Source organism: Nicotiana tomentosiformis, chromosome 6 (genome assembly GCF_000390325.3).
Source record: "Nicotiana tomentosiformis chromosome 6, ASM39032v3, whole genome shotgun sequence".
NCBI lineage: Eukaryota > Viridiplantae > Streptophyta > Magnoliopsida > Solanales > Solanaceae > Nicotiana > Nicotiana tomentosiformis.
Window position 1 is genome coordinate 143124749 of NC_090817.1, and position 26855 is coordinate 143151603.

At 37.7% G+C, this 26855-nt stretch overlaps 1 protein-coding gene and 1 pseudogene across 6 annotated transcripts in view; one reads left to right on the forward strand and one right to left on the reverse strand.

Moving 5' to 3' along the window:
* Positions 1 to 21942, reverse strand: part of LOC104120543 (serine/threonine-protein kinase TOUSLED) — a 33064-nt gene extending 11122 nt beyond the window's left edge. Inside the window, exons 1-8 of one of the 6 annotated variants that reach the window (XM_070177963.1) lie at positions 17527 to 17616; positions 17445 to 17493; positions 16552 to 16797; positions 10318 to 10407; positions 9919 to 10116; positions 2015 to 2071; positions 1709 to 1816; positions 1352 to 1396 (exon numbers count right to left, since the gene is read on the reverse strand). In XM_070177963.1, coding sequence (XP_070034064.1) covers positions 1352 to 1396; positions 1709 to 1816; positions 2015 to 2071; positions 9919 to 10116; positions 10318 to 10407; positions 16552 to 16782 — 729 coding nt within the window. In that variant the 5' untranslated portion in view covers positions 16783 to 16797; positions 17445 to 17493; positions 17527 to 17616. Of the gene's footprint in view, positions 1 to 1351; positions 1397 to 1708; positions 1817 to 2014; positions 2072 to 9918; positions 10117 to 10317; positions 10408 to 16551; positions 16798 to 17444; positions 17617 to 21909 lie in introns of those variants that run through there. The other 5 variants (XM_070177965.1, XM_070177964.1, XM_070177966.1 and 2 more) reach the window with 5 other exon arrangements.
* LOC138895023 (U4 spliceosomal RNA) lies at positions 15792 to 15918 on the forward strand (annotated as a pseudogene).
* Positions 21943 to 26855: the final 4913 nt, after the last annotated feature.

Sequence of the window (26855 nt, forward strand, 5' to 3'; positions counted from 1 at the left end):
AATTCCTGCTTTTCCTTGACTTGTACTTTGTCTAAATTGTAGAACTTCGTGTTGTAGCTGTTGATTCTATTGTTTGAGCTGCATATTTACTTTTGGGACTACGGAACGGTATTCCGGGAGATTCCTCTGTACTGCATATTTACTTTGGGACTACGGAACGGTATTCCGGGAGATCCCCTGTACTGCATATTTACTTTGGGACTACGGAACGGTATTCCGAGAGATCCCCATGTACTGCATATTTACTTTGGGACTACGGAACGGTATTTCGGGAGATCCCCCTGTACTACACATTTACGTTTGGGACTACGAGACGGTATCTCGGGAGATCCCCTGTTGTTATCTCTATGTACTCATGCTACTCTCTGCACATGTTTTTCGTGTGCAGATCCAGGTGCTCCTTATCAGCCACACTATTAGTGAGCCGGGACAGCTTTGGAGACTTCAAGGTACATCTGCCGCGTCCGCAGACCTCGGAGTCCCCTTCTACTCTTTCCCATGTCCATTATCTTCTGTATTTTTCCTTTGTTAGACTCTGATGTATAGAGACACTAGACTTTCCTTCTGTAGTTTGTGATTCACGATGTTCCGGATTTTGGGATTTCTGTGTATTTTGAATAATTGATTATTGTACATGACAAGAGTGAGTTGCTCTAGTGGTAAGCACCCTCCACTTCCAACCAAGAGGTTGTGAGTTCGAGTCACCCCAAGAGCAAGGTGGGGAGTTCTTGGAAGGAGGGAGCCGAGGGTCTATCGGAAACAACCTCTCTACCCCAGGGTAGGGGTAAGGTCAGCGTACACACTACCCTCCCCATACCCCACTAGTGGGATTATACTGGGTTGTTGTTGTTGTTGTTGTTGTTGTTGGTTATTGTACATGTCAGGCGGCATGGTACCCAGTTATGTTGTTACTGCTACAGTTAGTTGTTAAATTTATGTTTTCATTTCATTATTCCGCAAATGTTAGGCTTACCTAGTCGTAGAGACTAGGCGCCGTCACGACATCATACGGAGGGGAAATTGGGTCGTGACAGTATGTTTCCTCCAAAGGAAAATCATATGAATAGATACATTCTTTAACAGCATATTCAGACTAATATGATATCTCCAAAGGAATACAACTTTAAGAAAACATAGTGCCAATCAGACTCGGCAAAAATTTGATTTGGCGACAAGCACACTGATACAGCTAATAGCCTAATAATAGTGTCCCATATATTTCTTTGGTCTTGAGGTTTAGAGAGGCAACCGCACAAACTAAATAATTCCTTGCACAAACAATACTTATTATTTCTAGGGCAGAAACAGAACTTCACCAACCAAAAGAAGTAAAGCAACTGATGAAGCACACCTTTGGCTTTGTCTGCTGCTCATAATCTTTAAGATCCTTCAATTCCTGTATAATTGAATCATGCAATGACGAATAATCAGTTGCAACTGAAATTATTATTGAAAGCGAAAGCAACTAATGGTTCGTCTGCATACGGACAAGTTATATACAGATTATAATATTAGGGATGCTAATTCAACGAATAATAATTTCTGAATTACTTGCATTCGTTATCGAAGTGTTGGTTAACCATTTAAAAGTTTGTACATAAAATTTAAAACATTTGTTTCTAATAATACCCTGGATCTATTAATGTCGAGATCACTTCCAGTAATGCGGGTAACCAAACAACCGCTATGTCTAGGAAAGAAGTTGTACCTTTTCCAGCTGTTGACACTGATGTTGATAATCTGATGCCTCTTGACGGGATTTCTTAAGCTCTTCCTCCAAAGCCACAACTTTTGCCCGTAAAGAAGTGATCTCCTCCTAATTTCCAAGGGCATTCCACATCATTTTAATAAATTAGAGGTTATAAAACAGTAGCAAACAGTGACTGCAAAAAATTGATGAGCTGCAACACTTTTTATGGGATAAATTTCATCGCATAGAAATTGCAGGTCAGAATGCACTTTTTGCCAGTAAAAAGGAACGGAAGAAATCTGAAAACTGTAACTAAACCCATACTTCGAATACAGTCTGTCGATCGTGCCCAATTTGCTCTTTTGGCAAACCATCCTGCAACTACACCAAGCAAAACGATAATGTGTTAATCCACTGATGAACTGCCTACTCTGCAATCTATCATCCTTTCCATTGTAAAGTTTCAAAATTGGCATCTGTTACCTTTTGTAATCAACTTCACATAGAGTAAAGTTACAATCTATTTGCATTTGATACTTTCCAAAACAAACTGATGTTTACTATTAAATATCATAAGGGGTTGGGGTTGCAGAGGATTTATATTGCGTATTAAGTGCTCACACATTTGGTAGATGGCTACTTCCCACTGCTTCTCAGAAATGCATAAACACAGAACAATCTCGTAATATATCTTTAACAGACCCTATAAAGAAGCTCATGGACATCAACAGAGAAGAATACAAAACAAAACAAATATACCTGGAGTGACCCTCCACGGCAACGAAGCATTCTTAACAATTAAGCAACACATGACAACTAGGTAAACCTACATAAGCAAGCTCAATTGCTTCACTGTGATTAAGATAGCTACAAGTTGAAGAAGCACAATCAAAGGAATCTACTAAATGACAAAACACTGTCCAGAAACTCACAAGTCATTGCTAGTGTCCTATATAACTACACAGCAGGAAAAGGTATACAAGGATAACTAATCACGCAGAATATCTTTTTCAGAAGATCTTAGCTAGTCAATTCAACCAGAATTTAATGCTCGATAAATGCCAAAAAGGAGAAGAAGAACAAAAAAGAATAGGTAAACTCATAGTTGGTGTGTGTTTCCGATCTCTAAAGTTCTGGTGCTAGCTTGTTCTCCTTCCTTCTTTCTTATTTATTTCCTCTTTCAATTGCAGTATCTCTCTTGTTTTCTCCTCATTTTCTACCAAATGTTCTGACCCAGTATTTCCCCAAAGACCAAAACCTTTAACTATTATGTCATACAAAGTCTCACATCTCGTATAACATAGAAGTGACAAGATCAACACAGAAATTAGTAACCAGCAACCTGCCCAAGCACTTATGAGTTTGGTGAGTGATGCTTTTCACTTTGGGTCACCTTTAGCCCAACCCATAGTGACCCTAGTCCCTAGTCATATTCTGTTCACAGATCACTTTCTAACCTGCCCAAAATAGCCCATGTCTAATGTTTCTAAAAAAAATTTTGGGATGCAATAACGGCAGAGTGTCAACCCTTTCGCAGATATGATTGCAAAAAGTGCAATAGATATAAATCTCTTTTCTAATTAGTTTGTTCATATTGATATATTTGCCCCAATAGTGGGACTCCACTGAGTTTGTTGTTGTTGTTGTTGTTCATATTGATATATTGAGGCTAGTCCAGAAGATCTTTTGGGCAGGTTAGTTTATCACCTACCTAAACCCATTGTTGACCCAACCCAATAGTGGCCAAGCAAACATTGGGTGGATTGGGTCTGACTTGAAGTTTTCCATAAGCAATAGTGACCTGCCTATCCTTTCTCGAATAAGAAACCCAACCTCTACAAGGGGCTGTTAGACCCGTGCATACTTACACTGGTTCTACCCTGATCAAGCAACCGAATTTGACTTAGTCTGCCCACTTGACACCTCTCCTTACATCATATTAGTGTTTCTATCTCTTACGAGCAAGGAGTGTTCTTCCACAAATATTATCACATCCTCTAAAGCACTGTCCTAGATTGTTTTTTTCATTTCATCGAACTCACAAATCAGATAAAGACTTTGCATATCCATAACCATGTCAAAGAGTAGTCCCCTCATTTTCCAGAACCCTCTTCTCCATGATTGAAGAAGTTCTGCTGCTTTAGTCATCATTGTCAATAGGGGAACTGGGCTTTTTGAGTCATGGAAGGTATAAAGATGAAATACAACATTTCCCGATTATGATAAGCACACCTAAGAGGCTATAAGAGCAAAAAGAAGAAATTACACTCATTTAATTATCATACCAAATTTTGTATAATTACAGCTAAAAAAGAATAGTACAAAAATTAGGCGTGATGGCAGGGCGGTGTAGGGGTGCGAGCGGCGATACGTGAGCAGGCATGGTGAAGAGTTAGTGCTCATGTTGGGGAATGATCAGTGGTAAGGGAAAGGGGTAAAAGGATATTTACGCTTAACCCAGTACAATAGGTTTCCCAACTCGTCTCCCCACAAGAAAAAAAAGAAGGATGGGCAATGTGCTTGTTAGGCCGATGCGAACCTGGTCTACTCAATGTTTAAAATCATGATTTTAGCCGGTAATACTATGACGGAGAAATGCTAACTAATAAGCAGGATAAACCAACTCATCTTTAAACTTGTTAGTTTACAGCTATGTATATAGTGTAGTCTTGTCCCACATTGGAATAGGAGTAGTATGTCCTTGTATAGTATAGCTATAAATAAGGACCTCTTGTATTATATTGAACATCTAATATTAATAACATAGTTTCTCCCGTGCCTTCTCACATGGTATCAGAGCAATTGTGAGAGATTTATCGCTGTGCATAAATTCCAGCGATTCCGGGAAGAGAAATCAGTCAGCGGAAGTCTTTTTCCGGTGACTCTTTTTTAAGGTTGTTTTGCGTCTGCTTCGTCTCCGTCAGTGTTGTGCAAAATACAACACTAACGCAAGAGTCGTCACTGTCCGGCGACCAAACCCCAGTGAAAATCTCCGGCAGCAGCCTCCTCATATGCCTCCACGCGCCACCAGAAGCTCACACAGGTGAGCTCACGCGCCTGCGCGTACGACCACTTCCGGCCATTTTTTGAAAAACTTCCTTCAGAACAGTTGGGTCGCCTGGTAATTCCGATCCTACCCCTACTGTTTTCATTTCATTCCGACCACTTTGAGTTTTTTTCCGGCAGCTACAGTACTATTCCGACAGGTACAATAAGATTCCGGCAGCTACAGTATTTCATTATTCTGTTTCTGTGTTTCCTTATTCTGTTTCAGTGGATTATAGCTGATTCTTTCTCTTATTTGGTAATAATTTGCAACAATGTCTTTGGGATTTGATGCTTTTGGGTCTAGAAACATGAGTTCTGGAAGCTCTAGTGCTATTATTACCTCGGAACCTTTAATGGGAGGTTCAAACTACTTAGCTTGGGCTTCATCTGTCGAGCTGTGGTATAGAGGCCAAGGTGTTCAAGATCATCTAATCAAACAGTCTAGCGAAGGAGATGAAAAGGCAATAGCACTTTGGGCAAAAATCGATGCTCAGTTATGTAGCATCTTGTAGCGATCTATTGATTCCAAGTTGATGCCCTTGTTTCGTCCATTCCAGACATGTTATTTGGTTTGGGCAAAGACACGCACCTTATACACTAATGACATATCTCGCTTCTATGATGTGATATCGCGGATGACAAACTTAAAGAAGTAGGAATTAGATATGTCTACTTACTTGGGTCAAGTATAGGCATAGGAATTAGATATGTCTACTTACTTGGGTCAAGTATAGGCAGTCATGGAGGAATTTGAGAAGTTGGTGCTAGTTTCTGCTAGTGTTGAAAAACAACAAGAGTAGCGACAGAAGATGTTTCTCGTTCTTACCCTCGCTGGACTTCCTAATGATCTTGATTCAGTACGCGACCAGATTTTGGCTAGTCCGACTGTCCCGACAATTGATGAATTATTCTCTCGATTACTCCGCCTTGCTGCAGCACCAAGTCACCCAATGATCTCATCACAGATACTTGATTCCTCTGTTCTTGCATCCCAGACAGTGGATGTTCGGGCATCTCAAACTATGGAGCATAGACGAGGAGGAGGTCGTTTTGGAAGATCTAGACCCAAGTGTTCTTATTGTCGCAAACTTGGACACACTCGTGAAATGTGCTATTCCTTACATGGTCGTCCACCCAAAAATGCTTACATTGCTAAGACCGAGACTACAGGTAACCAGGGATTTCTTTATCTAAAGAAGAATATAATGAGCTCCTTCAGTATCGAGCAAGTAAGCAGACATCTCCACAAGTAGCCTCAGTTGCTCAGACTGATACTTCTGTTACTGGTAATTCTTTTGCTTGTGTTTCCCAATCTAGCACTCTTGGCCCATGGGTCATGGACTCAGGCGCTTCTGATCACATCTCCGGTAATATATCACTTTTGTCAAATATTATATATTCACAGTCTCTTCCCACTGTTACTTTAGCCAATGGATGTCAAACTAAGGCAAAAGGAGTTGGACAAGCTAATCCCTTGTCTTCTATCACCCTAGATTCTGTTCTTTATGTCCCTGGCTGTCATTTTAGTCTTGCATTTGTTAGTCGTTTGACTAGTGCCCTCCATTGTGGTATATATTTTATTGACGATTCTTTTATTATGCAGGACCGCAGTACGGGACAGACAATTGGTACAGGACGTGAATCAGAAGGCCTTTACTACCTTAACTCACTCAGTCATTCCACAACATGTCTAGTTACAGATCCTCCGGATATAATCCACAGACGTTTAGGACATCCGAGTTTATCCAAACTTCAGAAGATGGTGCCTAGTTTATCTAGTTTGTCTACATTAGATTGTGAGTCGTGTCAACTTGGGAAACATACCCGAGCCTCCTTTTCGCGTAGTGTTGAGAGTCATGCAAAGTCTGTCTTCTCCTTAGTTCATTCTGATATATGGGGTCCTAGTAGAGTCAGTTCAACCTTGGGATTTCGTTATTTTGTTAGTTTCATTGATGATTATTCAAGATGTACTTGGCTTTTCTTAATGAAATATCGTTCTGAGTTATTTTCTATATTCCAGAGTTTCTGTGTTGAAATCAATAACCAATTTGGTATTTCTATTCGCATTTTTCGCAATGATAATGCCTTAGAATATTTATCTTCTCAGTTTTAGCAGTTTATAATTTCTCAAGGAATTATTCACCAGACATCTTGTCCTTTATACCCCTCAGCAAAATGGGGTTGCTGAGAGAAAGAATAGGCACTTTATTGAGACTGCTCGCACACTTCTAATTGAATCTCGTGTTCTGTTGCGTTTTTGGGGCAATGCAGTTCTCACAACTTGTTATTTGATTAATCGGATGCCTTCATCTCCCATCAAGGATCAGATTCCGCATTCAGTATTGTTTCCCCAGTCACCCTTATACTCTCTTCCACCCCGTATTTTTGGGAGCACGTGTTTTGTTCATAACTTAGCCCCTGGGAAAGATAAGTTAGATCCTCGTGCTCTCAAGTGTGTCTTCCTTGGTTATTCTCGTGTTCAGAAGGGATATCGTTGTTATTCTCCAGATCTTCGTAGGTACCTTATGTCAGCTGACGTCACATTTTTTTAGTCTAAACCTTTCTGTACATCTGCTGACCACCATGATATATCTGAGGTCTTACCTATACCGACCTTTGAGGAGTTTACTATAGCTCCTCCTCCACCTTCGACCACAGACGTTTCATTCATACCAACCGTTGAGGAGTTTAGTGTTGTTCCTCCTAGTTCCCCGGCCACAGGAACACCACTCTTGACTTATCATCGTCGTTCGCGCCCTACATCAGGCCCAACTGGTTCTCGTCCTGCACCTGACCCTGCTCCTAGTACACCGATTGCACTTCGGAAAGGTATACGGACCACACTTAACCCTAATCCGCATTATGTCGGTTTGAGTTATCATCGTCTGTCATCTCCCCATTATGCTTTTATATCTTCTTTGTTCTCGGTTTACATCCCTAAGTCTACAGGTGAAGCGTTGTCTCATCCAAGATGGCGACAAGCTATGAGTGACGAGATGTCTGCTTTACATACAAGTAGTACTTGGGAGCTTGTTCCTCTTCCCTCAGGTAAATCTACTGTTGGTTGTCATTGGGTTTATGCAGTCAAAGTTGGTCCCGATGGCCAGATTGATCGACTTAAGGCCCGTCTTGTTGCCAAAGGATATACTCAGATATTTGGGCTCGATTACAGTGATACCTTCTCTCCCGTGGCTAAAGTGGCTTCAGTCCGCCTTTTTCTATCCATGGTTGCGGTTCATCATTGGCCCCTCTATCAGCTGGATATTAAGATTGCCTTTCTTCACGGTGATCTTGAGGATGAGGTTTATATGGAGCAACCACCTGGTTTTGTTGCTTAGGGGGAGTCTCGTGGCCTTGTATGTCGCTTGCGTCGATCACTTTATGGTCTAAAGCAGTCTCCTCGAGCTTGGTTTGGTAAGTTCAGCACGGTTATCCAGGAGTTTGGCATGACTCGTAGTGAAGCTGATCACTCTGTGTTTTATCGGCACTCTGCTTCAAGTCTCTGTATTTATCTGGTAGTCTATGTTGATGATATTGTTATTACTGGCAATGATCAGGATGGTATTACCAATCTGAAGCAACATCTTTTCCAGCACTTCCAAATTAAGGATCTAGGCAAATTGAAGTACTTTCTAGGTATTGAGGTTGCCCAGTCTAGATCAGGTATTGTTATTTCTCAAAGAAAATATGCTTTAGACATTCTTGAGGAGACAAGGATGATAGGTTGCAGACCTGTTGACACTCCGATGGATCCGAATTCTAAACTTCTGCCAGGACAGGGGGAGTCGCTTAGCGATCCTGCAAGTTATAGGCGTCTGGTTGGAAAATTAAATTATCTCACAGTGACTAGACCCGACATTTCTTATCCTGTGAGTGTTGTAAGTCAGTTTATGAATTCTCCCTGTGATAGTCATTGAGATACAGTTGTCCGCATTATTCGGTATATAAAATCGGCTCCAGGCAAAGGGTTACTGTTTGAGGATCGAGGTCATGAGCAGATCGTTGGATACTCAGATGTTGATTGGGCAGCATCACCTTCTGATAGACGTTCTACGTCTGGATATTGTGTTTTAGTATGAGGCAATTTGATGTCCAGGAAGAGCAAGAAACATAATGTAGTTGCTCAGTCTAGTGCAGAAGCAGAATATCGAGCAATGGCTATGGCAACATGTGAGCTAGTCTGGACCAAACAATTGCTCAAGGAGTTGAAATTTGGTGAAATCAGTCGGATGGAACTTGTGTGCGATAATCAAGTTGCCCTTCATATTGCATCAAATCTGGTGTTCCATGAGAGAACTAAACACATTGAGATTGATTGTCACTTCGTCAGAGAAAAGATACTTTCAGGAGAGATTGCTACAAAGTTTGTGAGATCGAATGATCAACTTGCAGATATTTTCACCAAGTCTCTCACTGGTCCTCGTATTGGTTATATATGTAACAAGCTCGGTACATATGATTTGTATGCACCGGCTTGAGGGGGAGTGTTAGTTTACAGCTATGTATATAGTGTAGTCTTGTCCCACATTGGAATAGGAGTAGTATGTCCTTGTATAGTATAGCTATAAATAAGGACCTCTTGTATTGTATTGAACATCTAATATCAATAATATATTTTCTCCTGTGCCTTCTCACAAAACTTACTAAATCACAAGAGTAAATTGAAGATACCACCCAAAAATATCTCATCCAGTTACAAATTTGTTCAATTGTAGTCATCTTAAGTGATAATCCATTAAACATTGAATAGCTATTATCAAATGGTCCCAGTAATCTGCTGAAACAAGAGTAGCTAAGGTATAAAGGAAGACATAAGAAAAAAGGAAACACATTACAACAATGAAAACTAAATTTGTTTCAGCATATAGAATGTAGAACTAGCAGCATAAGTCCAGATTTCAACCATTGTAAAGGTACAACAAAGAAATGAATGTCAGCCGCAACTCTAATATGTATTAATATTAAGCTTAAATATTTCAGAATTGACATTGATAAAGCAGGACCTTCTCTAGTCTTTTTTTTTTTTTTCCTAGTCTTGTTTGTTAACTCTCCATATGCACTGTCTATGGTGTTGGACAAACATTTGCCAGTATATTTTACACTTATCTTTTCAAGCTCAATCACTACTAATACTCATATTATCCTAAAACAAACCTAAAATCATGCCAGGAAAAACTCACCTTCTGGTAAGAGTTCTCGAGCTGACCATTTGACCCAGAAACTGCTTGTGACTTGGTCTGATCACTAACTCGGGAACCACGTCCTCTACCAGAATTAGTTTGTCCCTTGACACGGCTTTGTTTCCGTCTATTCACATCTGAACCCACTTTGCTTGTGTCTGTATTGTCTACTATCTTTTTCACAGTATCAGCTGCTGTCTACAAAAAGTATTTCCATCAGCATTAGCATATACATTCTTCCAGAAGGGTAAGCTGAAAAACACCCTAAGATAACATGGCTAGCAAATCAACAGTTGTAAAAGAGAGTATCTCAGTTATTAGAATGCTTCACACCTAAAGAAACTGCCAAGAAGAGTAAGACGTTATATATAAAACATAGCATATAAATATAAGATATACCTCCACATGTTCAAATGAAGTTGAGCTGTTGTCATCCTCGAGTTTGCGCCGCTTCTGAGTGTTTGCTTGTATGAGAAATTCCCTTCCATTCTGGTTGAGGGAAGAAGAAATGTCAGCAATGAGAAAGAAAATCTTGCTTTAAGAGCAGAAGATGGAGAACGATTTGCAGCACTGGAAACTAATGCAAATTTGCAATCAGTAGTTTGTGCAGTTCATACAGAGTAATTAATTCTTCTTGATCATAGCCAGGAATGCTTGTTATTATACCAGAGCAAAATCTGGCTTATTAAAGTAGATATTAGATTTGTTCCAAGATTGAAGATATTTGGATCCAGATTTCTCATTTAAAAGTACAGAGGGGAAATCATCCAATGCACCTTATAATCAATTCCGAGTTGTGTTTCTTTCGAGATGCTGAGGTCACAAACTACTAGGTTCTGATAACTCAAAAAGACTTTCTGTTCAGAACTATTGGATCGGAATTTGGAAGGAAGAAACTTTAGTAGATGTGAATTGGTTGAAGTTTGAAACCTACAAGGTATGAAAGCTTTTTACGGAAGACAGTTCCCATTAATACAACTGGATAAGTTTTTTCTTGAACATAACTACTGGCAATAGAATGCCAGAAACTATTAAACTTCTCTAGAATGAGTTGTAGAATTTTCCTGCAGAAATTTAGCTTGAATAAAAAGAGAGGAGATGGAAACAAGGCGTGCATACGTAACTGATAGACAAAATACAAAGAGAATGGTACTTAGTACACAATTACATTGGAAAATATAGGTATGCGGCCACATATTTCAAATGCATAGAAAGAACCATGTGAAAACGAGGTTAGATCAGTATCAACACTAGGTCATATAGAGCCCTAATTTAGAGGCACAATAAGCAGAGTATGATAGTCCATACCAATTATGCGATATGCATATAGCCCTGACGCAGACATAAAGTAAAAAGGATACTCTACAAAAAAGTGAAAGTTAGCAGAATACAACAACAACAAACCTAGTGAAATCCCACAAGTGGGGAAAGTTAGCAGAACATGTAGTGCTATTAATTTCACACACAACAGTAATTCTAATTCTAAAGTACAAAGAGAATTCTATTTCACATGAAATTAACAGTACAACATCTTCTGCTAACCTTTCACTGTTTGTAGAGAATTATAGTCACTTTATTTCTATCATACATATCACATAACTCATATGGACTATCCTCCTACTCGCTTGTTGTGCCACTAAAGCAGGGCTCTATGCGACCTAATGATGCTATTGATCTAGCCGCGTTCTTCAAAGGGTTTAAAGAAGGTGTAGTACTGTTAATTTCATGTGCAACAGTAATTCTAATTTCCTATTGGAAATTGGAATTAATCAGCAACAAAATTATTCATTCTGGCTTTATTTTTATTTTTTTTTCTTCGGTAACCTCTTACTTAAGCAGCTTCAATACTTAATAGTACGAATGAAAGAGTTAAAGGCAATGACAGCCTAATACTGCTGATATAAGTTATAGAAGCTGAAGGATGAGTGTATGGTGACACCACCCCATCCAGAAGGATATTCTTTAATCCCATTTCAACTATTCCAAAGGCACCAAGCATGTGATCGGGTTTTATTTGCAACAGAAGAAAAGCAAAGTGGTCAATGCAGATTGCTGCCCCCCCAAATCCACCTTGCCTACCTTCTCTAGGCCGGAGATTCAAAACAATTGCACGTTCTTTTTGAACGGCTAAAAACCAAATGTAACCTTCCATATATGGATCATTAAGAATTGTACATTTAGCTTCCATTTTTTGGTATAATAATTAGCTATTTCTCTCTACATTGAGGGGTCATATAACCTAACACAGGGATAAAGGCATCTAGACATCCACGAAAAATTGCCAGCAAGCCTTGAAGAAAAATGTCTCGTGTACTAGCCATGGTTCACTTTATTATGATCATGCATCATTTCTGGTATCATGCTTCCTGCCCCACCTTTTACTGTCATCCTCATAACAAGCATTCTTTTTCTTTTCTCTCAGTTAGTTTTCCCTAGAATTGTACACATTTTACCTCTTCCTGCAATTGAGAAGCGCTATTCTAGAATCTTTTAACACAAATTTTTTATTGATAACGCGTTTATGAATAATATCCTTGAAGCTGATACTGCTTTATAAAATCATTGCACCTGAACTTAGGCAATATACACAGCAAATCCAACCCCACGTGCCATGAGCTTTCAAGTGTGTCTCCAACCATGATATGAAAACTCAAAACTCCAAGAAGTGGAGATAACTAGTATTTTTGGTGATCATGATCTATGTAGATTCATCATAACCAAAGACAGAGTTGAAAGTTAGCGGTAGGAACTCTAAAGATTCCCCAGGAAAAAAAAAGAGTTGTTGATGCAAAATCAAGAAGACCAAGAACTTCAAGAAATTGAAAAAGTCCAAGAATCCATTCAAGATTAGGATTTCTTTTCCTTAAAGATTGGGATTTCTTATTTCTTGTTTCCTAGTAATTTAATTTTTGTTTTAGTAGGATTATATTTGTTGTTCTAGTCAAACTAGGATTGTTAGTTGGTATTCCATTCCTACTAGAATTCTTTTTCCTATTTTAGGCAGGATAAGTTTTCTTAGTCTTATTCTTATTCTAGTTTAATTAGGATTAGTTTTTCTTAACCTTATCAATTTTACTCATTGTAAGGCCTATTTAAAGGACTTATTATGCTGAAAATAAATATTGGTGATTAGTTTTTCCAAGCTTTTGCTTCAAAAACGTGATTGATCTTTTATTTCATTCTTCTTCATTTATTCAACGCTTCTTCCAATCTTGCAGGATTGAGAAACGTGTGGGTGAGGTTTCTTTCCATCTTACATTCTTCTAACGTGAGTTTGAAGCACGCTTTCGCTAGCTTTGTGAAAAACTTTAGCGGGGTGCTTTTGTTTTTCTCTCTTCTTTTTACTTGAGAGGTGCAAAACCTTGAAAATACATCAATTTGGTATCAGAGCACAGGTTCCAGATTCGAATTCTTGACTTGCTATCTCATTCATCGTGTCACCAAACAAGAAAATAGCAAATTTGTGATCCTCTTCAATGGATCTTCAATTAAAAATTCAGAAATTAAGAACTACAGTCCTTGAGCGAGACAATGAAGAAACTAAATTGCAGTTAAATAGCTTGACATAATCAATAATGCATCTGACTGAATTGGTTGAAGGTTTGGAGCTTCAATCACCACACAACATACCAATGCTACCGCCACGTCTACCATTTCGGTATCCACCAATTCAACCGCATAGAGCAAGATATATTGAGCAAATTGAAGAGGTTGAAGCCGACCAAGGCATAAGAGTACCAATGCACCATGCCCAATATGATAAATATTTAGATAATCAAGGGAATGAAGAGGACAAAACTGATGAAGACCAATATCAAAGAGATGAGATACATGCATTGGATCCAAAACTTGAGGAATTACCACCAAAGTTTTATGACGATCCATTAGATTATCCAGCCATGTGTGTCGTTGACTTTTCGCCTTTCAGATATGCTCAATGCCTCAACACAATATTGACTTGATTGTTGACTCAATCATCCCAAACAAGTCAGCATATTGTGTTAATCCTAAAGTCCATAAAAATATGCATGAACAAGAGGAAAGATTACCTAAAAGGGAGTGGATAATGGAGAGTTTGAGTCTATATATTGGAGAAACAAGATATCATCACGTCGTTTATATATATGGCTATCGTCAAAGTGATTGTCGGTGTAGAAGCGTTGCAATTGAAGCATTCTCAAAAAGAGTGTTGGACTCAGTGTTGTCAAAGGCGCGCTTAAGCCCTGAAGCGAGGCTCAAAACATGTTGAGCGCTTCGCCTCGCTTTGTGGGTGTTTCAGTGCCGCATCAAGGCTCTAAGGCATGCTTTTACTTGCCAATGAGTGTAATCCTGAAAAGGCGACACTAAACAATTGATATTTCACTTTATCGTAATCTTTTTTTCAATTTCTTTGTCCATATATTTGTTATTCATGCTTATAATTATTGTTCTTAGACTACATATGCATATTTTTACTTTTTCTCCAGTTACGCCTTTTTTCATTAAAGCCCATGCTTTATTTGCGTTTTGCGCTTAAAGCCCCAAAGGACCTTAGAACTTTTTTGCGCTCTTTGCTTTTGATAACACTGGTTGGACTCCATACTTAATTTAAAGCTAGACATAGAATTAGTTAAGTTCCATGAAGTTCTAACATCAATAACTTCATATCGTAAGTTGAAATTTGAGAGACAACGTAGAAAGATTACATGGAGAAGACTTGGTAGAAAGTTGAAACTTAGAAAGTGGGATTTGTTCAACCACATGCTAAGTTTTCTTACAACACGAAGAAGCTCTGTGATAAGCTAGCAAAGTGTAACTTGAAACCGGGCGAGCATTGGGTCCTCATTCTTTATGATAGCAAATCTTGCGCCATTTATGGAAGTTGTTAGACTCGAGGACGAGTCTTTCTCAACCAAGGGAGAATGACGCAAAATCAAGAAGGCCACGATAGGGATTTCAAGATTAGGATTTCTTTTCCTTAAAGATAGGGATTTCTTATTCCTTGTTTCCTAGTAATTTAATTTTTGTTTTGGTAGGATTATATTTGTAGTTCTAGTCAAACTAGGATTGGTAGTTGGTATCCCATTCCTACTAGAATTCTTTTTCTTATTTTAGTTAGGATAGGTTTTCTTAGCCTTATTCTTATTCTAGTTAGATTAGGATTAGTTTTTCTTAACCTTATCAATTTTACTCATTGCAAGGCCTATTTAAAGGGCATAATATGCTGAAAATAAACATTAGTGATTAGTTTTTCTAAGTTTTTTCTTCAAAAACATGATTGATCTTTTATTTCATTCTTCTTCCTTTATTCAACTCTTCTTCCAATCTTGCAGGATTGAGAAATGTGTGGGTGAGGTTTCTTTCCATCTTACATTCTTCTAATGTGAGTTTGAAGAACGTTTTCGCTAGTTTTGTGAAAAACTTTAACGGGGTGCTTTTGTTTTTCTCTCTTTTTATTGTACTTGAGAGGTGCAAAGCATTGAAAGTACATCAGTTGTCTCATATGTTACCCATAATATATGGAAGTTTCCACGTAACTTCATAGTCATTCGGTCTGAATTCTACATGAAGAACATAGATGACGGAACAGAAAGACCCATGATGTAGAAGATCATAACATGAGTGATTCGGCAGATTTGGATTCATATTCATATATATATATATATATATATATATATATATATATATATATATAAGGAGACCAACATACCCCTGAAAGAAAATGTGAAATACCTTGACAGTGCAATGCCAAAATTATAGGAGCATTGACGTTCTATTATCTTCTCAGTGTAGGTTGGGTAAGATAAGTGATACACCTAGTCATAACTAGCATTTATAGTACACCCACAGTCACCATTTCCAATTTGACAACTAGCTAACAAAGTTGTCAATTCTAGCTCGCGCTTGGGGCAATGCTGAAGCTAGTGAGGTTCTCACCGAGGCACGTCTATCGCTGGTGGAAAACTATTCCAAACAAAGTTGCCAATTCTCTTTTTCTAATTTCCCAAATTAGTCATTCAAAATTTCAACCTACCATCTGAATATACAAGCACATACAAGTTATAAATAGCAAGCTATTCATAAAAGTTCAAGATGCACCAACCATATACTATTGCACTCGTTCAAGAAGTCAAATTACTTCTACTCATGCTCATTCTGCAAAAGCTAATAGATCTCTCGTTCTCTACAATTATTCTCTACTACTTTAGTGTTGCACAAGTATCCATGTTTGCAGAGGTACATGTCTACATGGAACGCGGACCAATAAACTAGTAGAGAAAGTAATTAAGTTGACACATAGGTAGATAATTCTAAGCTTTTCAATGCACCAGCATGACAGACAAGGATGCCATTTACAAGATTTTGCTGCATTTAGCAAACCCCATTTTGTAAGGATTTAAGTTATATATACTGACAATGTATTAAATTTTAGCACTATCAGACTAATTTAACATGTTATAGCAGGTTACTTACAATCTATTATATGATACTAATAAGTGCTTATTGAAAAAAATTACCTATAATTACCTTTTAAGTGACATCACACATTTTTTACATTGTCAATGCCCAAAACTTAAACAACAATAAGAATTGCATTTTTCCATACCTACGCTAATTAAAAGAAAGAAAAAGATGAATTTCACAAACACTTACATCATCATCATCATCAGAATCACTAGAGACAGCAAGCTCAGCAACATTGTCAGCAGGCCCAGGCCCAAGCCCAAACTTGGCTGGGGCAGACCAGGAAGTAGCTCGGGATGTAGTTGTAGATGAGGCTTTGCCCACCATTCTTGCCTCAAGTTTAGCAATCTTTGTGGGCAGAGACTGGTCTGATTGGTTTGAAGAATTGGATGCAAAATGAATGACCATATCATCTGACATTTTTCAAAATGCTACCTTAAAGAACAAATAATCAGATTATTCACAAGTACTTTTCAAGACCCAAAACATAAAAGAGATGAACTTGGGTATCTTGTTTATAATTCAAAGAGAATTTAGGAGATCCCTTTTAGTCAAAAGGAGTTGTAAAACCAAGAAACGGCAGTGTCCCTCAAATGAATTCAATCCTTTTGACAACAAGAAAGTAAATAAATGGGTACTGTGGAGATTTAGGGTTAAATTCCTATTTTGTGGAAATGGAAAAAATTAAAGGGCGGGAAAGAATAATGAGTTGTAGAGGAGTTGAGGGGGAGATTTTTGAAATCAGAAGAGTGGGTCTTTTTGAAAACAGAACATCACGTATCAATACTTACGGACCAATTTAAGATGCCATAAGCGTAACTAAAACAATCCAACAAAATTACGAATTTGCCATCTGAGAAACAAATGGAACTTTTAGGGTAAAATCCACAGAGAAAAAGATGCCAACTTTAGCTCAAAAGTTGTTTGCAACTCAAAAACATATTAAACTACAAATGATACAGAATCTGAGGCAGAAGAAAAAAAAGCAAAATCTAAGTTGAACTGCTTCATGAAAAACTTAATCAACGACGTAAAAGGGATCAGATTATGTTATTTTAGAATTTTGGAAGAGAAAATTGGACCTTGAATATTTGAGAATATCTCTTCTGCATTCCCATCAGTGTTTATGTAACAATTCTGCAGTTAGATGTGTAGATATCCCCTTCCATGGCGGCAGATTCAGTCAAGTAGGAAGCGGAACTGACGGCATAGCGATGAAGAAACAGTAGGAAGATCGACGCGCTGTTGGTTGACGGTAACGGAGAGAGAGTAAACTTGGTGCGAGTTATGAGCAATTTGTTCTATAATGTTTTAGAATAACTCATTTGTTCATTAAAACTATTTCACTATTTCACTATTTCAACTTCAACTTTAAATACATTTTAAACAACTTTTTATAAACTAAAATACATATAAAATTAATCAAATAAACTGAAAATATAACATATCTATAATAATTAATTTTATAAACTAAAATATACATTAAAAATTAAAAAATTAAATAAACTGAAAATATAACATATATATAATAATAATTAATTTTATAAACTAAAATACATATTAAAATTAATAAATAAGAAGAATAAAGGAGGGGGAACCAGTGCATGCCCTAGCTGTACAGACGGCTGGAATAGAAAAACCGAAAAAGAGAAAGAGAGAAGGAGGAGAAGAAGAAGAAAAGAAAAATTACCTAGAGGCTGAAGGCTAAAACCCTAGCTGGATGTTGATGCTGCTAACGTTGGGAAGGAGAAAGAATGGTCTTTTCACTTTGGGTCTGTTTTGTATAATAAAAATAAAGGCCCAATTTTTTTTTTAAATGACCCCTCTCAAAAGAAGTGAGCGCTTCTCTACTTCTCGCTTCTGTGTCGCTTCGCGTTTTTTTGGCTAAAGTGATCGCTTCTGCTGGTCGTGTCACCTCAGTTAGGAAAAAGCGACGCTTCTCGCTTCGCCTCGCTTAAAGCGACGAAGCGCTCGCTTTTCAAAATACTGGCTCAACACAATATTGAATTGATTGTTGACTCAATCATCTCAAACAAGTCAGCATATTGCGTTAATCCTAAAGTCCATAAAAATATACATCAACAAGAGGAAAGATTACCTAAAAGGGAGTGGATAATGGAGAATTTGAGTCTATATATTGGAGAAACAAGATATCATCACGCCGTTAATATATATGGCTATCGTCAAAGTGACTATCGGTGTAGAAGCGTTGCAATTGAAGTATTCTCAAAAAGAGTGTTGGACTCAATGTTGTCAAAGGTGCGCTTAAAGCGCGCTTAAGCCCTGAAGCGAGGCTGAAAATATGTTGAGCGTTTCACCTCGCTTTGTAGGCGCTTTAGTATCGCATCAAGGCTCTAAGGCATACTTTTACTTGCCAATGAGTGTAGTCCTCAAAATGCGACACTAAATAATTGATATTTTAGTTTATCGTAATCTATTTTTTAATTTCTTTGTCCATATATTTGTTATTTATGCTTATAATTATTGTTCTTAGACTACATATGCATATTTTTACTTTTTCTCCAGTTACGCTTTTTTCATTAAAGCCCGTGATTTATTTGCGTTTTGCGCTTAAAGCCCCAAAGGACCTTAGAGCTTTTTGCGCTTTTTGCCTTTGATAACACTGGTTGGACTCCATACTTAATTTAAAGCTAGACATGGAATTGGTTAAGTTCCATGAAGTTCTAACATCAACAACTTCATATCGTAAGTTGAAATTTGAGAGTCAACGTAGGAAGATTATTTGGAGAAGACTTGGTAGAAAGTTGTTAGACCACATGCTAAGTTTTCTTACAATACAAAGAAACTCTATGATAAGCTAGCAAAGTGTAACTTGAAACCGGGCGAGCATTGGGTCCTCATTCTTTATGATAGCAAATCTTGCGCCATTTATGGACGTTGTTAGACTCGAAGACGAGTTTTTTTTAACTAGGGGAGAATGACGCAAAATCAAGATGGCCACGAATTTCAAGAAATTGAATAAGTCCAAGAATCCATTCAAGATTAGGATTTCTTTTCCTTAAAGATTGGGATTTCTTATTTCTTGTTTCCTAATAATTTAATTTTTATTTTGGTAGGATTATATTTGTAGTTCTAGTCAAACTAGGATTGGTAGTTGGTATCCCATTCCTACTAGAATTCTTTTTCCTATTTTAATTAGGATAGGTTTTCTTAGCCTTATTCTTATTCTAGTTAGATTAGGATTAGTTTTTCTTAACCTTATCAATTTTACTCATTGCAAGGCCTATTTAAAGGGCATAATATGCTGAAAATAAATATTGGTGATTAATTTTTCTAAGCTTTTTCTTCAAAAACATGATTGATCTTTTATTTCATTCTTCTTCCTTTATTCAACTCTTCTTCCAAACAAAGTTGCCAATTCTCTTTTTCGAATTTCCCATATTAGTCATTCAAAATTTCAATCTACTATCTGAATATACAAGCACATACAATTTATAAATAGCAAGTTATTCATAAAAGTCCAAGATACACCAACCATATACTATTGCGCTCGTTCAAGAAGTCAAATTACTTCTACTCATGCTCATTCTGCAAAAGCTAATAGATCCCTCGTTCTCTAAAATTATTCTCTACTACTTTAGTGTTGCACAAGTATCCATATTTGCAGAGGTACGTGTCTACATGAAACGCGAACCAATAAACTAGTAGAGAGAGTAATTAAGTTGACACATATGTAGATAATTCTAAGCTTTTCAATGTACCAGCATTACAGGCAAGGATGCCATTTACAAGATTTTGTTGCATTTAGCAAACCCCATTTTGTAAGGATTTAAGTTATATATACTGACAATGTATTAAATTTTAGCATTATCAGACTAATTTAACATGTTATAGCAGGTTACTTACAATCTATTATATGATACTAATAAGTGCTTATTGAAAAAAATTATATATAATTACCTTTTAAGTGACATCACACATTTTTTACATTGTTAGTGCCCAAAACTTAAACAACAATAAGAATTGTATTTTTCCATACCTATGCTAATTAAAAGAAAGAAAAAGTTGAATTTCACAAACACTTACATCATCATCATCATCAGAATCACTAGAGACAGCACGCTCCGCAACATTGTTAGCAGGCCCAGGCCCAAGCCCAAACTTGGCTGGGGCAGACAAGGAAATAGCCTGGGATGTAGATGTAGATGAGGCTTTGCCCACCATTCTTACCTCAAGTTTAGCAATCTTTGTGGGCAGAGACTGGTCTGATTGGTTTGAAGAATTGGATGCAAAATGAATGATCATATCATCTAATATTTTTCAAAATGATACCTTAAAGAACAAAATACCAGATCATTCACAAGTGCCTTTCAAGACCCAAAAACATAAAAAAGACGAACTTGGATTTCTTTTTTATAATTCAAAGTGAATTTAGGATATCCTTTTTGGTCAAAAAGAGTTGTAAAACCAAGAAACGACAGTGTCCCTCAAATGAATTCAACCCTTTTGACAACAAGAAAGCAAATAAATGGTACTATGGAGATTTAAGGTTAAATTCGTATTTTGTGGAAATGGAAAAAATTAAAGACGGGAAGGAATAAGGAGTTGTAGAGGAGGTGAGGGAGAGATTTTTGAAATCATAAGAGTGGGTCTTTTTGGGAAGGTCAATTTTGTTTCCTATGCGCTGTTAGATTTGTTATGTTAGGGTGAGTTTTGTGCGTTTGTATGTGTTATATCTAAAAAGCTACTTTACTAGAATTGGGGCTTACGGGGGAGAGGGGGAAGATTTTGAGGGAAGATAAAGAGTTTACAAGCGGGAGAGGGGAGAGAGGAAAGGAAAGGAATATAAAGTTGAAAAGAATTTGGGAAAAGGCATAACACTCCCCTCAAACTATCACCATATTTTCAACTACATATTTATTTTTCAAGAGGGTCCTAATACCCTCTTAAACTATTTTACGACGTAATATATACCCCTTTAAAAAGGTACATCTAAATTTGTATTAGGTGGTGATTTGCATGCACTGTGCCACGTAATATTATAGTTTTTATTCTTTTCCTTTTTTTGCTTTTCCTTGTTGTCCTTTTTCCTTTAATTCCTTTTCTTTTTTTTTTTCTTTTCTTTAATTGAATTTCTTTCAAATAATGGAGTTTTCTATTTTATAATATTGGATTTGGGGTTAGTGAAATTCTTCGATAGCTGACAAAATGGTAAGCTTTTCGTGATAAAGAAAGAGCTGAAAATTTTGTAAGATTTTTGTGAATAGGGAATATCTAATGACAAAAAAGAGTGAGAGAGGTGGTGGCGGAATGGGTGGTCTTTTGGTGGTGACGGTGGGTGAAATTCCTTTTTGAAATCTGATTATGTTTTAGGAGGAAAAATAAACACGAGGATGAAAAACTAGAGTTTATGACTGAAAGATAGTATTATGCCTTTGCGGAGTGGAGTTGGCGACAGTTGATGATTTACGAAAACCATGTAGATGTAGATGAGGCTCTGCCCACCATTCTTGCCTCAAGTTTAGAAATCATTGTGGGTAGAGACTAGTCTAATTGGGTTGACGAATTGAATGCAAAATGATTGACCATATCATCTGACATTTTTCAAAATGCTACTTTAAAGAACAAAATATCAGATCATTCACAAGTGCCTTTCAAGACCGAAAACATAAAAGAAATGAACTTGGGTATCTTTTTTATAATTCTGTTACGACCCAAATTAACCCTTGTCGTGATGGCGCCTATCGTGGAACTAGGCAAGCCGACTTATTTTCAAAACAAACTGATATTTTCATTTCAAAGATAATTACAATATTATTTAACATAAAAACCTTCGTAAAGGAGTTCCAATCAAAATAAAAATGCGGAAGGAAAAGCCCGACATTGGGGTGTCACTAGTCATGAGTATCTACTACAAACTGTCTAACAATATCAAGGCTAACTCTGCCTGAAAAATAACTAAATACAACTAGAAAAAGATAAGAGGGAGAAGTGCAGGGACTGCGATCGCCAAACAGCTACCTTGCTATCTCCAAGAAAATCTGCAACCAGAACAATCAATAACTGCTACCGTGTCCGGCTACCCCAGAATCTGCACACAAGGTAAATGGAGTAACGTGAGTACGCCAACTCAGTAAGTAACAACAATAAATAAAGACTGAGCAGTAGTGACGAGCAATAAAGCATATAACATTCATATCGGGAAATTTCAGTAAAATATCACATGCTTTTTAAAAAAAAAATCAGGGTTTGAATCAAAACATCTCGTTTAACCCAGTTCCAGTAAAAATCATTTAAAGATATTTTTCAATAGTTTTCAGACAGAGAAAAAAATGCAAAGGTGAGCAAAAATGATGAAATCATAAACAGCCCCTCGGGCAAAACATCACTCATATACAGCCCATCGGGCAAACCTCACAGTCATACGTGCCACTCGGGCATACCTCACAATTACTCTTGCCACTCGGGCATACCTCACAATCACTCATACCTCCCAGTCACTCAGCACTCGGCACTCGCATTCAGTAGGTACCTGCACTCACTGGGGGTGTGTATAGACTCCAGAGGGGCTCCTTCAGCCCAAGTGCTATAATCTGCACGGACAACTCACGTGCTATAATAATAAAGTATATTGCAGGCGGGCAACCCCGATCCATACTCATCCTCACAATCAGGCCCTCGGCCGATATCAAACATGCTGCAGCGTGCAGCCCGATTCCATAAATATCCTCACAAATCAGGCCCTCGGCCTCACTCAGTCATAAATCTCTCAAGCCACTCGGGTATTTCAGTAAAATAAGGCATTCTGCCCTAAATATTTATATGCATCAAAATAGAGTCATAAAACTGAGTTATGTGTTAAACAAGTATAAACATGACCGAGTATAGATTTTCAATCGAAAACAATAAGAGGATAGTAAGAAAAGGCCCCTAAGGGTCCAAACAGCACTGGCACAAGGCCCAAACATGGCATTCGGCCCAATTTACAGAAACTCTTTCTAAAACATATAAGTATCATATAGTTTCAACAAAATATACAACTTTACAGTTGCTACGGGATGGACCGGGTCATCAATACCCAACGGTGCACGCCCACACGCCCGTCACCTAGCATGTGCGTCACCTCAAAGTAATAAAATGATAAGAAATCCGGGGTTTCATACCCTCAGGATTAGATTTACAATCGTTAATTACTCCAAGCCGTGAAATTCTTATTCTGCAATGTCCTTTCCTCGTGAATTGATCTCCAAACGCCTCGAATCTGGTCATAAATAATTCGTTTCAGTTAATAAAATTCATTGGAATTAATTCCACAAGAAAATAATGATTTTCCATAAAAATCCGAAAATTAGCTCAAAAATCACCCGTGGGGTCCATATCTCGGAACTCAACAAAAGTTACAAAATCCGAAAGCCCATTCAACCACGAGTCTAACCATACCAATTTTACCAAAATCCGACCCCAACTCTATCCTCAAATCTTCAATTTAAACCAAGAGGGTTTTCAAATTTTCCCAACTCAATTCACCAATTAAATGATAAAAATAACCATGGATTCGGGTAGTTTAACCAATATTGAGTTAAGAACACTTACCCCATTGTTTTCTCTGAAAATCACCCAAAACTCGCCTCAATCTGAGCTCCAAATCGTCAAAAACTGAGAACTTAAACTCACTGCCCAGGCTTTTCTTCTTCGCGTTCGCGGTCAGTGCCTCGCGTTCGCGAAGCACAAAATAGCTCCCGTCCAAATTCCTCCTTCGCGAACGCGACTTCACCCTCGCGTTCGCGAAGCACAAAATAGCTCCCGTCCAAATTCCTCCTTCGCGAACGCGACTTCACCCTCGCGTTCGCGAAGCACAAAATGCCTCTGCCTCAATGCCTTCTACGCGAACGCGTTCAACCCATCGCGAATGCAATGCTTCGTTCCCCCTCACTACGCGAATGTGACACCCCCTACCCGAACGCGTAGACCAATTGCCTGGGGTCCTTGGCTGCTTTCTCTCTTCTTCGTGAACGCGTAGCATCTTTCAGTTCCTCTTCGCGAACGCGAGGCTCCACTCGCGAACGCGATGAAGGAAACCAGATGGTTCATCAGAAAAATTCCAGCAGAGTTCCAAAGTCCATAATCCAACCCGTTAACAATCCGAAACTCACCCGAGCCCCTCGTGATCTCAATCAAATATACCAACAAGTCCTAAAATATCATACGGACTTAGTCGAACCCTCAAATCACCTCAAACAATGCTAAAACCATGAATTACACCCCAATTCAAGCCTAATGAACTTTAAAATTCTTAATTTCTACAAACGACTCCGGAACCTATCAAATCACATCCGATTGACCTCAAATTTTGCACACAAGTCATAAATGACATAACAGAGGTATTCTAATTTTCAGAATCGGATTCCGACCCCGATATCAAAAAGTCAACCCCCGGTCAAACTTCTCAAAAATTAAACTTTCGGCATTTCAAGCCTAATTCCTCTACGGACCTCTAAATAATATTTTGGATACGCTCCTATGCCCAAAATCACCATACGGAGCTATTGGAATTATTAGATTTCGAATCTGAGGTCGTTTACACATAGGTCCATATCCGGTCCACTTTTCTAACTTAATTTTTTAATTATGAGACTAAGTGTCTCATTTCACTCCGAGTTTCTTCCGGACCCGAACCAACTAACCCGATATAACATAATATAGCTGAATAACACAAAAAGAAGTAGAAATAGAGAAAACATGGCTATAACTCTCGAAACGACCGTCTGGGTCGTTACAAATAGGAGATCCCTTTTACTCAAAAAGAGTTGTAAAATCAAGAAACGGCAGTGTCACTCAAATGAATTTAACCCTTTTGACAACAAGAAAGAAAGTAAATGGTACTATGGAGATCTAGGGTTAAATTCGTATTTTGTGGAAATGGAAAAAATTAAAGGGCGGGAAGGAATAAGGAGTTGTAAAGGAGGTGAGGGGGAGATTTTTGAAATCAGAAGAGTGAGGTCTTTTTGGGAAGGTCAATTTTGTTTCCTATGTGCTGTTAGATTTGTTATGTTAGGGTGAGTTTTGTGCGTTTGTATGTGTTATATCTAAAAAGCCACTTTACTATAATGGGGGCTTACGGGGGAGGGGAAGATTTTGAGGGAAGACAAAGAGTTTACAAGCGGGAGAGGGGAGAGAGGAAGGGAAAGGAATATAAAGTTGAAAATAATTTGGGATAAGGCATAACACTCCCCTCAAACTATCATCATATTTTCAACTACACATTTATTTTTCAAGAGGGTCCTAATACCCCCTTAAACTATTTTAAGACAAAATATATACCCCCTTAAAAAGTTACACCTAAATTTGTATTAGGTGGCGATTTGCATGCACTGTGCCACGTAATATTATAGTTTTTATTCTTTTCTTTTTTTTTTTGTTTTTCCTTGTTGTCCTTTTTTCTTTTCATAAAAATCCAAAATGCACCAACCATATACTATTGCGCTCGTTCAAGAAATCAAATTACTTCTACTCATACTCATTATGCAAAAGCTAATAGATCTCTCATTCTCTACAATTATTCTTTACTACTTTAGTGTTTCACAAGTATCCATGTTTGCAAAGGTACATGTCTACATGGAACGCAGACCAATAAACTAGCAGAGAAAGTAATTAAGTTGACATATATATAGATAATTCTAAGCTTTTCAATGCACCAGTATTACAAACAAGGATGCCATTTACAAGATTTTGGTGCATTTAGCAAACCCCGTTTTGTAAGGATTTAAGTTATATATAATGACAATGTAATAAATTTTAGTACTATCAGACTAATTTGATATGTTATAGCAGGTTACTTACCATCTATTCTAGGATACTAATAAGTGCTTGTTGAATAAAATTACCTACAATTACCTTTTAAGTGATATCACATATTTTTTACACTGTAAATGCCCAAAACTTAAACAACAATAAGAATTACATTTTTCCATACCTACGCTAATTAAAAGAAAGAAAAAGCTAAATTTCACAAACACTTACATCATCATCATCATCAGAATCACTAGAGACAGCACGCTCCGCAACATTGTTAGCAGACCCAGGCCCAAGCCCAAACTTGGCTGGGGCAGACGAGGAAATAGCCTGGGATATAGATGTAGATGAGGCTTTGCCCACCATTCTTTCCTCAAGTTTAGCAATCTTTGTGGGCAGAGACTGGTCTGATTGGTTTGAAGAATTGGATACAAAATAAATGATCATATCATCTAACAATTTTTAAAATGCTACCTTAAAGAACAAAATATCACATCATCCACAAGTGCCTTTCAAGACCTAAAACATAAAACACATGAACTTGGGTTTCTTTTTTATAATTCAAAGCGAATTTAGGAGTTCCCTTTTAGTCAAAAAGAGTTGTAAAACCAAGAAACGATAGTGTCCCTCAAATGAATTCAACCCTTTTGACAACAAGAAAGTAAGTAAATGGGTACTGTGGAGATTTAGGGTTAAATTCATGTTTTGTAGAAATGGAAAGAATTAAAGTGCGAGAAGGA